The following is a 14,866-nucleotide window of genomic DNA, read 5'->3' as shown; positions in this document are numbered from 1 at the left end:
GGCTCGTTATATATTGGGGGCTCAGTGCTCCTCAGTGGGGGGCTCGTTACATATCGGGTGCTCAGTGCTCCTCCGTCGGTGGCTCGTTACATGTTGGGGGCTCAGTGCTCCTCCGTCGGTGGCTCGTTACATGTCGGGGGCTCAATACTCCTCAGTCGGGGGCTCGTTACATGTCGGGGCCTCAGTGCTCCTCAGTAGGGGACTCGTTACATGTCGGGGCCTCAGTGCTCCTCAGTCGGGGGGGCTCGTTACATGTCGGGGCCTCAGTGCTCCTCAGTCGGGGGCTCGTTACATGTCGGGGCCTCAGTGCTCCTCAGTCGGGGGCTCGTTACATGTCGGGGCCTCAGTGCTCCTCAGTCGGGGGCTCGTTACATGTCGGGTGCTCAGTGCTCCTCCGTCGGTGGCTCGTTACATGTCGGGGCCTCAGTGCTCCTCAGTCGGGGGCTCGTTACATGTCGGGTGCTCAGTGCTCCTCCGTCGGTGGCTCGTTACATGTTGGGGGCCTCAGTGCTCCTCAGTCGGGGGCTCGTTACATGTCGGGGCCTCAGTGCTCCTCAGTCGGGGGCTCGTTACATGTCGGGTGCTCAGTGCTCCTCCGTCGGTGGCTCGTTACATGTCGGGGGCTCAATACTCCTCAGTCGGGGGCTCGTTACATGTCGGGGCCTCAGTGCTCCTCAGTAGGGGACTCGTTACATGTCGGGGCCTCAGTGCTCCTCAGTCGGGGGGGCTCGTTACATGTCGGGGCCTCAGTGCTCCTCAGTCGGGGGCTCGTTACATGTCGGGGCCTCAGTGCTCCTCAGTCGGGGGCTCGTTACATGTCGGGGCCTCAGTGCTCCTCAGTCGGGGGCTCGTTACATATCGGGTGCTCAGTGCTCCTCCGTCGGTGGCTCGTTACATGTTGGGGGCTCAGTGCTCCTCCGTCGGTGGCTCGTTACATGTCGGGGGCTCAATACTCCTCAGTCGGGGGCTCGTTACATGTCGGGGCCTCAGTGCTCCTCAGTAGGGGACTCGTTACATGTCGGGGCCTCAGTGCTCCTCAGTCGGGGGCTCGTTACATGTCGGGGCCTCAGTGCTCCTCAGTCGGGGGCTCGTTACATGTCGGGGCCTCAGTGCTCCTCAGTCGGGGGCTCGTTACATGTCGGGGCCTCAGTGCTCCTCAGTCGGGGGCTCGTTACATGTCGGGGCCTCAGTGCTCCTCAGTCGGGGGCTCGTTACATGACGGGGGATCAGTTCCCCTCAGTCGGGGGCTGGTTACATGTCGGGGGCTCAGTTCCCCTCAGTCGGGGGCTGGTTACATGTCGGGGGCTCAGTTCCCCTCAGTCGGGGGCTGGTTACATGTCAGGGGCTCAGCGCTCCTCAGTCGGGGGCTGGTTACATGTTGGGGGCTCAGTGCTCCTCAGTCGGTGGGTCGTTACATATCGGGTGCTCAGTGCTCCTCAGTCGGGGGCTCGTTACATATCGGGTGCTCAGTGCTCCTCAGTTGGGGGCTCGTTACATGTTGGGGGCTCAGTGCTCCTCAGTGGGGGGTCGTTACATGTCGGGGGATCAGTTCCCCTCAGTCGGGGGCTCGTTACATGTCGGGGGCTCAGTTCCCCTCAGTCGGGGGCTCGTTACATGTTGGGGGCTCAGTGCTCCTCAGTCGGTGGGTCGTTACATGTCAGGGGCTCGTTACATGTCGGGGCCTCAGTGCTCCTCAGTCGGGGGCTCGTTACATGTCAGGGGCTCAGACAGTGCTCCTCAGTCGGGGGCTCGTTACATGTCAGTGGCTCAGTGCTCCTCAGTCGGGGGCTCGTTACATGTCGGTGGCTCAGTGCTCCTCAGTCGGGGGCTCGTTACATGTCGGGGCCTCAGTGCTCCTCAGTCGGGGGCTCGTTACATGTCGGGGGCTCAGACAGTGCTCCTCAGTCGGGGGCTGGTTACATGTCGGGGGCTCAGTGCTCCTCAGTCGGGGGCTCGTTATATGTCGGTGACAATACTCCTCAGTCGGGGGCTCATTACATGTCAGGGGCTCATTTCCCCTCAGTCGGGGGCTTGTTACATGTCGGGGGATCAGTTCCCCTCAGTCGGGGGCTCGTTACATGTCGGGGGCTCAGTGCTCCTCAGTCGGGGGCTCGTTACATGTCGGGGGATCAGTTCCCCTCAGTTGGGGGCTCGTTACATGTCGGGGGCTCAGTGCTCCTCAGTCGGGGGCTTGTTACATGTCGGGGGCTCATTTCCCCTCAGTCGGTGGCTCGTTACATGTCGGGGGCTCAGTGTTCCTCAGTCGGGGGCTCGTTACATGTCGGGGGCTCAGTGCTCCTCAGTCGGGGGCTCAGTGCTCCTCAGTCGGGGGCTCGTTACATGTCGGGGCCTCGTTATGTCAGTGGCTCAATACTCCTCAGTCGGGGGGCTGGTTACATGTCGGGGGCTCAATACTCCCCAGTCGTGGGCTGGTTACATGTCGGGGGCTCATTTCCCCTCAGTCGGGGGCTTGTTACATGTCGGGGGCTCATTTCCCCTCAGTCGGGGGCTGGTTACATGTCGGGGGCTCAGACAGTGCTCCTCAGTCGGGGGCTGGTTATATGTCGGTGGCTCAATACTCCTCAGTCGGGGGCTGGTTATATGTCGGTGGCTCAATACTCCTCAGTCGGGGGCTTGTTACATGTCGGGGGCTCATTTCCCCTCAGTCGGGGGCTTGTTACATGTCGGGGGCTCAGTTCCCCTCAGTCGGGGGCTTGTTACATGTCGGGGGCTCATTTCCCCTCAGTCGGGGGCTTGTTACATGTCGGGGGCTCGTTACATGTCGGGGGCTCAGTGCTCCTCAGTCGGGGGCTCGTTACATGTCGGGGGCTCAGTGCTCCTCAGTCGGGGGCTTGTTACATGTCGGGGGCTCATTTCCCCTCAGTCGGGGGCTTGTTACATGTCGGGGGCTCGTTACATGTCGGGGGCTCAGTGCTCCTCAGTCGGGGGCTCGTTACATGTCGGGGGCTCAGTGCTCCTCAGTCGGGGGCTTGTTACATGTTGGGGGCTCAGTTCCCCTCAGTCGGGGGCTGGTTATATGTCGGTGGCTCAATACTCCTCAGTCGGGGGCTTGTTACATGTCGGGGGCTCATTTCCCCTCAGTCGGGGGCTTGTTACATGTCGGGGGCTCATTTCCCCTCAGTCGGGGGCTGGTTACATGTCGGGGGCTCCCGGTTCTGTTCACACCGTGCAGCAGGTTGTACTGGAGGAAGAACTCGTCATAGCAGCGCTCAGGGAGCATCCCCGGGACCAGCAGGCTCCGCAGCGTCTCCATTGTGTGCAGGTCACAGCTGAGCCGCTCATCTGTCTCTTCCTGCTTCCTCCTGCCGCACCTGTGACGTCACATCCGTCACCCTGTTGTCCGCCATGTTAGGTGAGGCAGCGGAACTTCCGCCCATGGACTCTACAAGGAATCCAAACCTTTATCCCCTCCCGTACCTGCGGCAGAGTGACTGAAATGAGCTGAGACATCGTGAGGACAAGGGTGACAAATGGAGAATAATGGCGGCTCTTGACGGTGAGGAAACACAGCTGTGAAGAAAAGGCGGGAAAGGACGCCGATCCCTGCCCCGCCCCCCGAGCACTGGGCGGGAAAAGTGTGACAGGAAAGTGTGACACTGACGGTAAGATCGGATAGACGGTTCATGGCTGCACGGTAACGGACAGCGTGGCCACCAACATGGAGTCCGAGAACAATGAAGAGAGCCATGTGCCAGATGATGAGGGGCTGCCCTGGGAGCGGGGGCTTCGGCCGCTGTGTGCGGGGACGGTCGCCCTCTGCTCTTTGTATTACGTCCATCTGATGAAGGAGAGACGTAGACGGGAATGTGACCGGCGGAGGAGGATGTTACGCTTCCAGCGCACCAGGGCGAGGGAGCGCCTGCGCTTTGCCGTCCTCTGGACATGGCGGCTGCTGGGCCGCCGGGACGGTTGTGTCACATCATGGGCGCCAGATTCCGAGCCGCCAGCGAGTCCGATGTGGAGTGACGTCGACTCTTCGGCGCTCTGGAGCACGGTGATGGAGAAAACCTTGTCCCCCTCGGACTGGATGGAGAGCTTTCGCGTCACAAAGTCAACCTTTAACTATCTGTGCCATGAGCTTCGGCCAGTCCTCCAGAAAATGGATGCCAGCGTGGGTCATGCCATCCCGCCAGAGGTGCAGGTGGCCATCACCTTGTGGCGCCTCGGCTCTACGTGTGAATACCTAACCACTCAGAAAATCTTTGGAGTATCACGTTCCGCTCTATGTAAGATTGTCCAGGATGTCTGTGAGGCGATGGTCTCCATCCTTACCCCCAAGTTCATCTCCGTTCCTGAAGGAGACTTTCTTCGGGACACAGTGAAGGGTTTTGAGCAGCGTTACGGTATCCCGCGGCTGGCTGGCGTCATCGGCACCTTCCATGTCCCTGTAACCCCCCCTGAAGAAGGCGCTGGGCAGTATTTCAATAGCAAAGGCTGGCACTCTGTGGTACTCCAGGCCGTCGTAGACTCATCCCTTTGCTTCTGGGACCTGAATATCGGCAGTCCCGGAAACTCCTCCGACTGTCAGGTTTTATTGAAGTCGGAGCTTTATGAGTGGGGGTCGGAAGGAACTCTGTTCCCTAACACAAGCTACTCTGCAGACGGGATGGAAGTACCCATCCACCTGTTAGGATCCCGTTCGTATCCCCTTCTGCCCTGGCTGATGACGCCTTTTTCCGCAGAGTCACGTCCAGAGCGGTCAGAACTGAATAGGCAGTTTTTTTCTGCCCTGCGCGTGTCTCCAGTGGCTTTCGGACGCCTCGGTGGCCGTTGGTGTTGTCTGTTAAAACGCAGTGGCCTTAATCTCTCATTCCTACCGACTTTAATTGCCGCCTGCTGCACTCTCCATAATATTTGCGAGTCTCGTGGGGATCCATTCCAAGAGCGATGGCTAGAAAAAGCCACAGAGGAAGAACTGGAACAGCCAAGTGAGTGTGAAGAGGAAGAGTCCGACCCAGAACGTATGCCGGAGGAGATTCGAGATGCCCTTGCCAATAGTGTATGGGCACAAAATGGTGCATTGTAAAGAAGGTCAGGACAGGTCCGAAAACCTCATCAGAATAGTATGATCATGCGGATTCCTACACTCTGAATAGCCCTAAAGTAGGAGCATCTTCATATCTCCAGAACAAGACATAAGTATACAAGATGGATAGGACTTATGACATGAAAATTATTCATATGATAACCCTTTTAAGTACAAGAACCCTCCTTTTATTCTAGCTCCATTCTTATTTTTCATGATGTATTTATGAATACCGTATTTTTCAGACTACAAGACGCACCGGACCATAAGACGCACCCCAAATTCTCAAAAGGAAAATGGGGAAAAAAATTAATGTGTCAAATCGTGAGCCTTCTTACAGTCTGAGTTCAGCTTACCGGGGGGGGGGATCGGCAGCGCTTGTGGAGCATGGTCACAAGGTATTCGGTGGTCTGGCAATATGACCCCTATCCCAGACTGGTTCGGTGGTGCGGCCGGCTCCGCTGGCATTTTGTGAAAGCCCGGAGGCCCCCGCACATCCATTGCTGAAATGCGGTGGCCTCTGGGAAATTCCATCCCAGGCTGGTGCTGCAGGTCTCTTTGGCGCTCTGAGGTGCGGCGCATGCTCAGATTGAGATCTTGGCAACGAGATCTCAGGACAAGATCTTGTTGCCGAGATCGCAGTCTGATCATGCGCCGCCCCCGGAGGCCACCTCATCGCAGCAGATTGAGATCTCGGCAACGAAATCGTGCCGAGATCTCAATCTGAGCATGTGGTGCCCCTGGCGGCCATCTTTCTGGAGGCCACTGCATCAATGGATGTGCGAGGGCCTCCGGGCTTTCACAAAATGCCGGCAGAGCCCCCTGTACCACAAAGTGCCAAAGAGACCTGCTGTACCAGCTTGGTAAGGGAGTGATCATCACCCTGCAATGTCAGACCGGGGCTGCCGTAGAATCGCCCGACTCCTACTGCCACAACACTATTTGTAAGTATATTCCGACTATAAGACCCACCCCCATTTTCCCCAAAACGTTTTTTGGGAAAAAGTGCATCTTATAGTCCGAAAAATACAGTACATCATAGCTTACTTGTCTTGTGTCAGTGCAGAATACGACTACATGAAATATAGTATGGTCATTAGGCTAAAATGGCGCAGCTTCATGATAAAGTCACATCCTCATTGTTTCACTATGCCAAGCTCTTAGTGTCTGGTCTCCAGATGATGCCGGGATATGAAACATGTTTGGATAGGATCTAAAATGTTATTATTGCTCCCTGGGCTGTGCAGTCGGTAAGCCACAGTTCCGACTCCTGGATTTTATCAGGTTCCGACTCCTTCATAAATGGCCAATTCGTAACAGTAAATTTACTGTTGTAAAATATTAACATCGTGCTTATTCAGTTTCTCACCATCATATAAGTAATCAGACCACTTAGAGCAAAAACTATATTTATTAGAATACAATTAGACTATAGCAAATAACTTTTATAAACTTTTCTAAACTCTTGTAAGTAAATATGCAATAAACACTTATGCAGTTAAGAAGAAATCTATAAATTTGTCCTCAGAAAAAGTATTGCCTCTGTCAGATCCTCCTTCATGGATGCCCTCAAATCTGATCTAATTATTTTGAGAGCAGAGAACAACCTCTACACTAACTTGGGTTGGTGGCAAAGCAGTAACCACTCGGGCAACATCTCTGACAATGTCAGGATACAGAGGAATCGCTTGTTGCACTGTTATTTTTGATGAACCGTCAAATTTCTCAATTTCTTTCAGTGCACATGAAAAATTCTGCTGAAATGTACTGGCTGTGTTCTTTGATGGGGATGACTCTTCTTCTATGCGAGAACGCTTTGCACGGTCCTTGTGATCCAAATATTTTTCGAAATTAAATTCTTCATCAGTTGATGAGGGTGAAGATGTGGCAGGACGACAAAATTCCTCTTGTTCCTCCTGACTGTTCTGCAACCCTTTCATCCTTACTGCTATTTCAAACAGAGCTTCTTTTCCTTTAGTTAGCTGTTGATCATCTAGAAGAATCCGATGCATTGGGTCTACATAAACAGCTGCCAAAAGAATGTTATTTTGTAATAGTAGCTCCTCTCTCCGTTTCATTGATGTAGCAATGCCACTTGCAATTAACCCTCCTCTTTGGGACAGGCGAAACATCAGGTTCTTCCACTCCTTTAAGAAAATACCTGGAGTTAAGTCCTCTGCTTGTAATTTTTTTAGTCACTGTAAATGGGTGCTCTAGCAATTTTTCTAGCTCAGTCACCTGATTCCACTGACTTTCATTTAGCGTCAGTTGAGGGTTAGCCAGGTCTACAAGAAAGGTTTTCAGTTCAACCAAGCGCTGAATCATTAAGTAAGTACTGCCCTATCGTGTGGCTTGATCAATAATTGCCTCCTTTCCAGCACGTCTCTTCAAAATTGAGTCAACTTTAGGGGTTCTGGCAACAGTAGCCAATTTTCTCACCTTGCCAATCAGTGCAGCAGCATGTCCTTCTTGCAGACTGTCTCTTATAGCCAGCTGTAGCGTATGCACAACACAGCGCATGTGATAAATGAAAGAACGTATTGACACAGTTTCAACAAGATCATCTAAACTATCATGTTGCTGTTCATCTGAAGCAACTTCAGTTTGCTCAGTTACAATACTGTGTTCCTCTATTTCAAACATTTCTGTGTCTGTGGACCCAGAATGTTCTTCTAGCTGCTGGTCACCATCATTACTCTCATTCATTAGCTTAATAGTACTTATCATATTTGAAGCATTGTCAGTTACGACAGAAAGAACTTGCTCTTTTTTAAGTTCATAGTCTTGCAGAACCTTTTCCACCAAGACCTGGAGAAACTCACTGGTGTGATGAGTTTTGGTGTCTTTTACTGCCAATGTCTTGATAACTATTTCATTTTTGTCACAAATAAATCGGATATTGATGGCAAAATAGTTCACTCTGTGACGTGTGCAGGCATCCATTTTAAGAAACAAAGCGTCCCTTGAGAGGTTTTTTAATTTCTTTTGTTTAAAAGCTTCGATTACTAATTTTCTAATACTCTCTGTCTCCAGAGAAACACCAAGCGTGCGGGCCATTTCCCCATTCAGACACATAAAATAAATGAAATAGGCACACTATCCTTTACAACAAGCTCTATGATCTGTTTTTTAAAAGTATCTGTCATTGTTACAGTAACTGTCACTGACAAAATATCTTGCAATTGATGGCTGCAAAGTTCTCTGCTCCTTTGTTTGGCTGGAAGAGCTGGGCACTGGTTCATTAGTTTGGATGCAGTCTTTCTCATCCACTGCTTTCAGTACTTCTGGATGAAAGCGCTGTAAATGTCTCTTTAGATTAGAAGCTCTGGTAGGAGCATTTTTATCTTTGCCTGAATATGCACTGATGTTGGCTTCACAGCATTTGTTTTCGTCTGGATCATTTGTCATACACTGACAGACATAGTGTTTTCTATCTTGAGTGATGGTGAAATGTTCAAATACAGCTGATTTAATGTGACGCTTCTTTGACATTCTCAGGTTTTTAATTCTGCATTCACAATCCAAATGACAATTGTTTTTCCTAAAAACAATTGTACAAAATTATTGCCAGGTTGTACAACTGATATAGTGGTCAGTAATACTGTTATTCCTCATGTACTCACAATTAACTGATGCAAAGTTTGTTGAAAGGATAATACTTCTTACAGTTTTCCTCTTCTGAGTAGCAGCTGTGAGATGCTTGGAAGACGCACACCTAGTAAACATCTAGTCTAGAGGAGGAGCTTTACTACTAAGAATTTGCAACACATTTTCAGTTTCATACATTGTAAGTAGGGGGGTTGGGGCACCATGAGGTTAACCAAGTATAAGATTAGATAAGGGCAGTGGAGAACAGTGACACACAAGAAGTAAGAAATGTCTCTATCTCCAGCAGAACTGCTTATCACTGTTGTTCATAGTTTGATAGAACATAGATATGAGTAACATAAAATTCATATGAAAGTTCAATTATGAAATATTAATACATTTTTTTAAAAGCTGGAGTCGGTACATTTCTTCCAACTTCGACTCCAACCAAAACTAACTCCGACTCCGACTCCACAGCCCTGATTTCTCCAACCATTTAGTTCTGCCATGTACCTGGCATTTGGACTCTCCATTATTCGTGTGTATACCTTACTGGACGAGGTACTGATGTATAGCCTTATTGTGGATAGAGATAGGGGATTTTCTTGGTTATTTATCCTCGGGCACAAGGCATGCTATCAATGCCTACAACTTTTTTGGATAAGTGGAACTTTTAGTGTATTTGTGATTGCACATTGTGAGTACTATTGCAGACTGGCAGATCTATTATTATTATTATTTATTGTTATAGCGCCATTTATTCCATGGCGCTTTACAAGTGAGGAGGGGTATACATAATAAAAACAAGTACAATAATCTTGAACAATACAAGTCATAACTGGTACAGTAGGAGAGAGGACCCTGCCCGCGAAGGCTCACAATCTACAAGGGATGGGTGAGAATACAGTAGGTGAGGGTAGAGCTGGTCATGCAGCGGTTTGGTCGATCGGTGGTTACTGCAGGTTGTAGGCTTGTCGGAAGAGGTGGGTCTTCAGACTCTTTTTGAAGGTTTCGATGGTGGGCGAGAGTCTGATGTGTTGTGGTAGAGGGTTCCAGAGTAGGGGTGATACGCGAGAGAAATCTTGTATACGATTGTGGGAAGAGGAGATAAGAGGGGAGTAGAGAAGGAGATCTTGTGAGGATCGGAGGTTGCGTGTAGGAAAGTACCGGGAGATGAGGTCACAGATGTAAGGAGGAGACAGGTTGTGGATGGCTTTGTACGTCATGGTTAGGGTTTTGTACTGGAGTGTCTGGGCAATGGGGAGCCAGTGAAGGGATTGACAGAGGGGAGAGGCCGGGGAATAGCGGGGGGACAGGTGGATTAGTCGGGCAGCAGAGTTTAGAATAGATTGGAGGGGTGCGAGAGTGTTTGAGGGGAGGCCACAGAGCAGGAGGTTGCAGTAGTCAAGGCGAGAGATGATGAGGGCATGGACTAGGGTTTTTGCAGATTCTTGGTTGAGGAATGAACGGATTCGTGCAATATTTTTGAGTTGAAGTCGGCAGGAAGTGGAAAGGGCTTGGATATGTGGTTTGAAGGAGAGATCAGCGTCAAGGATAACCCCGAGGCAGCGAGCTTGTGGGACTGGGGAGAGTGGGCAGCCATTTACTGTAATGGATAGGTTCGTTGGGGGGGGTCATGTGAGATGGGGGAAAGATGATGAATTCTGTTTTGTCCATGTTAAGTTTCAGAAATCTAGCGGAGAAGAAGGATGAAATAGTGGACAGACATTGAGGGATTCTGGTTAGTAGGGTGGTGATATCTGGTCCAGAGATGTAGATCTGTGTGTCATCAGCATAGAGGTGATACTGAAAGCCATGAGATTCTATGAGCTGTCCCAGGCCAAAGGTGTAAATGGAGAAGAGCAGGGGCCCAAGGACTGAACCTTGTGGGACTCCGACAGATAGGGGGCGAGGTGAGGAGGTGGTGTGTGAGTGGGAGACGCTGAATGTCCGGTCTGTTAGGTATGATGAGATCCAGGATAGGGCCAAGTCTGTGATGCCAAGGGATGAGAGGGTCTGTAATAATAGGGAATGGTCCACTGTGTCAAAGGCAGCCGACAGGTCGAGGAGGAGGAGAACAGAGTAGTGTCGCTTGCTCTTGGCGGTTAAGAGGTCATTGGTGACCTTAGTTAGGGCAGTTTCAGTGGAATGGTGTGACCGGAAGCCAGATTGTAAGCGGTCAAAGAGGGAGCAAGAAGAGAGATGGGAGGACAGTTCAAGGTAGACGTGTTGTTCCAGTAGTTTTCAGGCATAGGGGAGAAGTGATATAGGGCGATAGCTAGATACTGAGGATGGGTCAAGAGAGGGCTTTTTGAGGATAGGTGTGATGGAGGCATGTTTAAATCTTGAGGGGAAAACACCAGTTGTTAGTGATAGGTTGAAGAGATGGGTTAGGGTTGGGATGAAGTTTGTGGTGAGGTTTGGGATGAGGTGGGATGGGAGCGGGTCAAGTGCACAGGTGGTGAGATGCGATCTTGAGAGTAGAGTGGCGAGTTGATCTTCTGTAATGGTGGAGTAGTTGGTTTTGGAGGTGGGTCATTCCATATCAAGTGATCCAAATATGAATATTTTTTTTACCTTATGTCTTTAGATTTTTTTTATTTTTTGTTTTTATGAAGTACAACTTTAGTTAATTACAAATTAAAAGTTTAGAATTTTTTTCTTCATCAGTTAATTTTTTACAGATTTTTAAAGTTTTGAAAAAGCATGGATTTTGGCCTGGTATGGCTTTACATTTTCTATCATATCTCGGGCTAGAATTAAGATATAGAGTTGGGAGAGGCATCATTTTTCTCAGAACGGTACTGGCTTTCATTTGATATGTCACAAGACTATGTTTCTTTATATTTTGTTTTGGAGAAATCAAATTAAAAATTTTGATGCGCAATTCTGAAAAAAACGTATGTTTTAAAATTGTGAAAACATGCATGTGTGTTACTTGTGTCCTTGTTTATATTTGTACAGGGATTCAACTTGGGACCTATCACATTTGTATTTTTTTTTTAAGCCTTGAATCATCTGATTTTATGTTTGTGTGAGTTTCTTCCTTTTTTCTTTTCAAATTACAACTTACTGCATTCAACATTTATATGTAACAATAAAGAAACACAAAAAACAAATACCGAAGTGCCAGAATAAATGCATCTTAATCATCATAACAACTTGCTCAGCATTTTCAACCTGAATTCATTGAACAAGCCAAAAGATAAAAGGTGCTCATATCCTCAAGTGTGATTTTCTAAATACAGTCTCGTCCTAATTATGTTAAAAACAAGAATAAAAGAACCAATATTTCTACCACCTATTTATACATATATATCACTAAACATGTCATTTCTGAAGTGTTTAAGAAGAATAGTCCAGTAGTTAAATCCTCGTACTATAAAATATGAACTAATCAAACAATTAATAGTAGGTTTTTACACTGGGCTTCTATCATCAGTGTCCCTTCTAGTGAGTGAAATGTCATCTTGTCCATCAGCGCTAACTAGCAATGGCCGTTTCCTTCTGTGTCAGAGTATGTGCGGCTGTCATGGTGCTCGGCTCCACCTGAGTTATATCGGATTTTTGTTCACTTTTACAATGTCTGATTTTCTTGGATACACAAAGGACGGCGCTGGACCAGAAGGTGCAGAAAAGTCACTTCTACGTCTTCATTTTCACAATCTTTGGAGAGTCCAGTAGCCGCCAGCGCCGATCATATTCACAGGTCACATAGCCAGTTATGTCATCCATTGCCGATCTTGTGCCGCCTTCTACCACGTCATGGACATCACTGTCTTTATTTCCACTACATGGGATGACAGTCCGGTATTGCTGAGTCCCTGTAACCGAGGTTATAACAATCTCTCCTCCTCCTCCTTCCCGTAGTCCTGGTTTGTACAATACATGAACTGGATGTTAAGAATATTTTTCTCCCTCCATTTGAGGAGTTGCCTGGGTGATAAGATTTGGTGTGAATACGGCCTCTGGAGACCCGAGCTGCTGCCTGTCATCTGCTCTGCATTCACTGTCCACCCCTGGTCATTCTCAGGCTGAGCCCCAACAAAGCTTTCTCCTCTGTCCTCTCCTGCTTCTAAGCTGTAACATAATAAAATAATACAGTAATATCTGGCAATCATGGATTATTTGGCAAATCTAGACCCCACACTGTTAGACCACAAGCTGAGCAGATCTGAAATCAAGATTTTTGAACTGACACTGTAATAGTTTTATTTTTTAAAATATGATCCCATCATGATCCCATCTTGTGTTTTGGTACAGATGTGAATAGGAGCATAAGCAGGCACATGTGCAGTTTTTGAAATTTTTAAATTAAACGTTTTTTTCGGAAATGCGTTTTAAAGTTTTGCGCTTGCGTTCGCATAGGTAAATTATTATCAAAGATACGCTTGTGACATATCTGGTGAAAGCCTGTACTGTTCTGAGTAGAATGGTGTTTATTTTGTTTCTCTATCTCTTTTCTAGCCTGAGTTATGGGGAGAAATGTAAAGGCAGGCAACACCGAAATTCGCACTTTTTCCGAACTTTGAAAATCAATAAAAATTTTTAAAAAAAATCTAGAATTTTTTTTTCTTCACATTTTGCATTCTCTGACACACTATTACCAAATAACAAAATCTCAAAAGAATTAAAAATATAGTGGTAAAAATCATTGGTTCACTTGACATGGAATGACCCAGGTGGAGGGTAGGGAAGTTGGGAGGAAGGGCTCTGGGGCTTGTTGACCAAAACTGTCTCTGATGTTATCAATCTTCTGCTTGAAGAATGAGGCAGAGTCTTCAGCAGAGATAAGTGGGGAGGTAGGAGGTGCTGGGGGACGGAGGAGAGAATTGAAGGTGTTGAATAACTGTTTAGGGTTGTGAGACAGGGAGGATATGAGAGATGAGAAGTAGGTTTGTTTAGCTGTGGCGAGTGCGGTCTTGAAAGTAGTGAGGGACTGTTTGAATGCGATTAAGTGGTCGTTGGAGTGGGATCTTTTCCATCTGCGCTCAGCAGCCCTGGAAGCTCGCCTCAGTTCTTTGGTCAGGCTGGTGTGCCAGGGCTGTCTGTTGATTTTGCGAGCTTTGGTATGTGTAAGTGGGGCAGCAGATTCCAAAGCTACAGCTATTGTGGTGTTATATAGAGCGGCAGCGTCATCCGCATTGTGTATGGAACTTATGTCTGTGAGAGGGAGGAGGGATTCAGAGAATGAATGTAGGTCAAGATGTTTAAGATTTCTGCGAGGGTGTGAAAGTTTGTGGGGTGGGGACTCTAGACATGGAGTGGAGAGAGATGAGAATGTGAGAATGTGAATATCTATCTGATATTATTTAGACCCTATGAGTTTCTGTGGGTATGCTTTTATAATCTCTTTTTTTTAACAGTAAAGTATTGATTATCTATGAATATTGGATGCTTTCCTGTAATATTAAAGTTTAGCTTTTTTTTCCTGGTACCCATTTCAAGACTTCAAGGGTGAAATGTGTTGGGTTTTACTGACTAGATGCAGTTTTGTAACATTCAAGTTCCTGAAATTAAAGTTGCAAGGTTTTTAAGTCTATTTGCAGAGGCTGGATTTGCTTTTTCTGTGTGGTTATCTGACATACTCATGTCCCCGTGCACCTGTACAAGAATGAAATTGTGAGACCGCGGAGCTGGAGGTTTTATTTCATCTGAAAGTCTTGTTCGCCTACTTACCAATTGTTGGCTTGAGCTGTGCCCTCTCATTTTATTTTAAGTATTATTTGTGCGTAAGTTTTCATGCCCCTTTAATTCGTCACATCTTTCAGTTACCATGCAAATATACGACAACCATGTGCTGGACTACATTTTTGCCATAATTTAGGCAACGTCTGTGACCTAATTTATGATGACTTTCTCAGCTCTCACTAGTCCACACCCTATCTTAGTTCAACTCACTTTGGAAAAGTTGGCATAGATTTCCAAGTGCTGGTGTTCTGATAGTGTATGGTCTAAAAGGGTGCCAGTGGTCTTAATGTGCTTCTTTTAAGATACATCTTCTGCGAAAATATAGGTAGGCACTACGTGATTAGTTAGTGCAGCTGCTCTGCTCAGATCGTAGTAATTACTGGAGTGCACAGGATTGCGGCATGACTCCATCCAACAGTATGCAACATTGGATGAAGTCACTGCCGCAGACCTGGTGCCCCGATCAGTGCTCACTGGGAATTACTATGATCTGAGTGGAGAAGATGCTGAGCTCCACCTACAGCTGTGAAGTGGGCATGC

At 48.0% G+C, this 14,866-nt stretch overlaps 2 protein-coding genes across 2 annotated transcripts in view; one reads left to right on the top strand and one right to left on the bottom strand.

Annotated features, from left to right (window-relative positions):
- MPDU1 (mannose-P-dolichol utilization defect 1) overlaps positions 1 to 3,359 on the bottom strand; it is a 28,725-nt gene extending 25,366 nt beyond the window's left edge. Inside the window, exon 1 of the mRNA XM_077261503.1 lies at positions 3,187 to 3,359. Within this exon, the coding sequence (XP_077117618.1) occupies positions 3,187 to 3,274 (88 nt within the window). The 5' untranslated portion in view covers positions 3,275 to 3,359. The remainder of the gene's footprint in view (positions 1 to 3,186) is intronic.
- The window catches only part of FGF11 (fibroblast growth factor 11), a 1,303,510-nt gene that overhangs the window by 353,455 nt on the left and 935,189 nt on the right, over positions 1 to 14,866 (top strand). The window lies entirely within an intron of this gene.

This window comes from Ranitomeya variabilis, chromosome 5, assembly GCF_051348905.1.
Source record: "Ranitomeya variabilis isolate aRanVar5 chromosome 5, aRanVar5.hap1, whole genome shotgun sequence".
Classification (NCBI taxonomy): domain Eukaryota; kingdom Metazoa; phylum Chordata; class Amphibia; order Anura; family Dendrobatidae; genus Ranitomeya; species Ranitomeya variabilis.
Note: the sequence above shows the minus strand (reverse complement) of the source record. Positions and strands in the feature narration are given on the sequence as shown.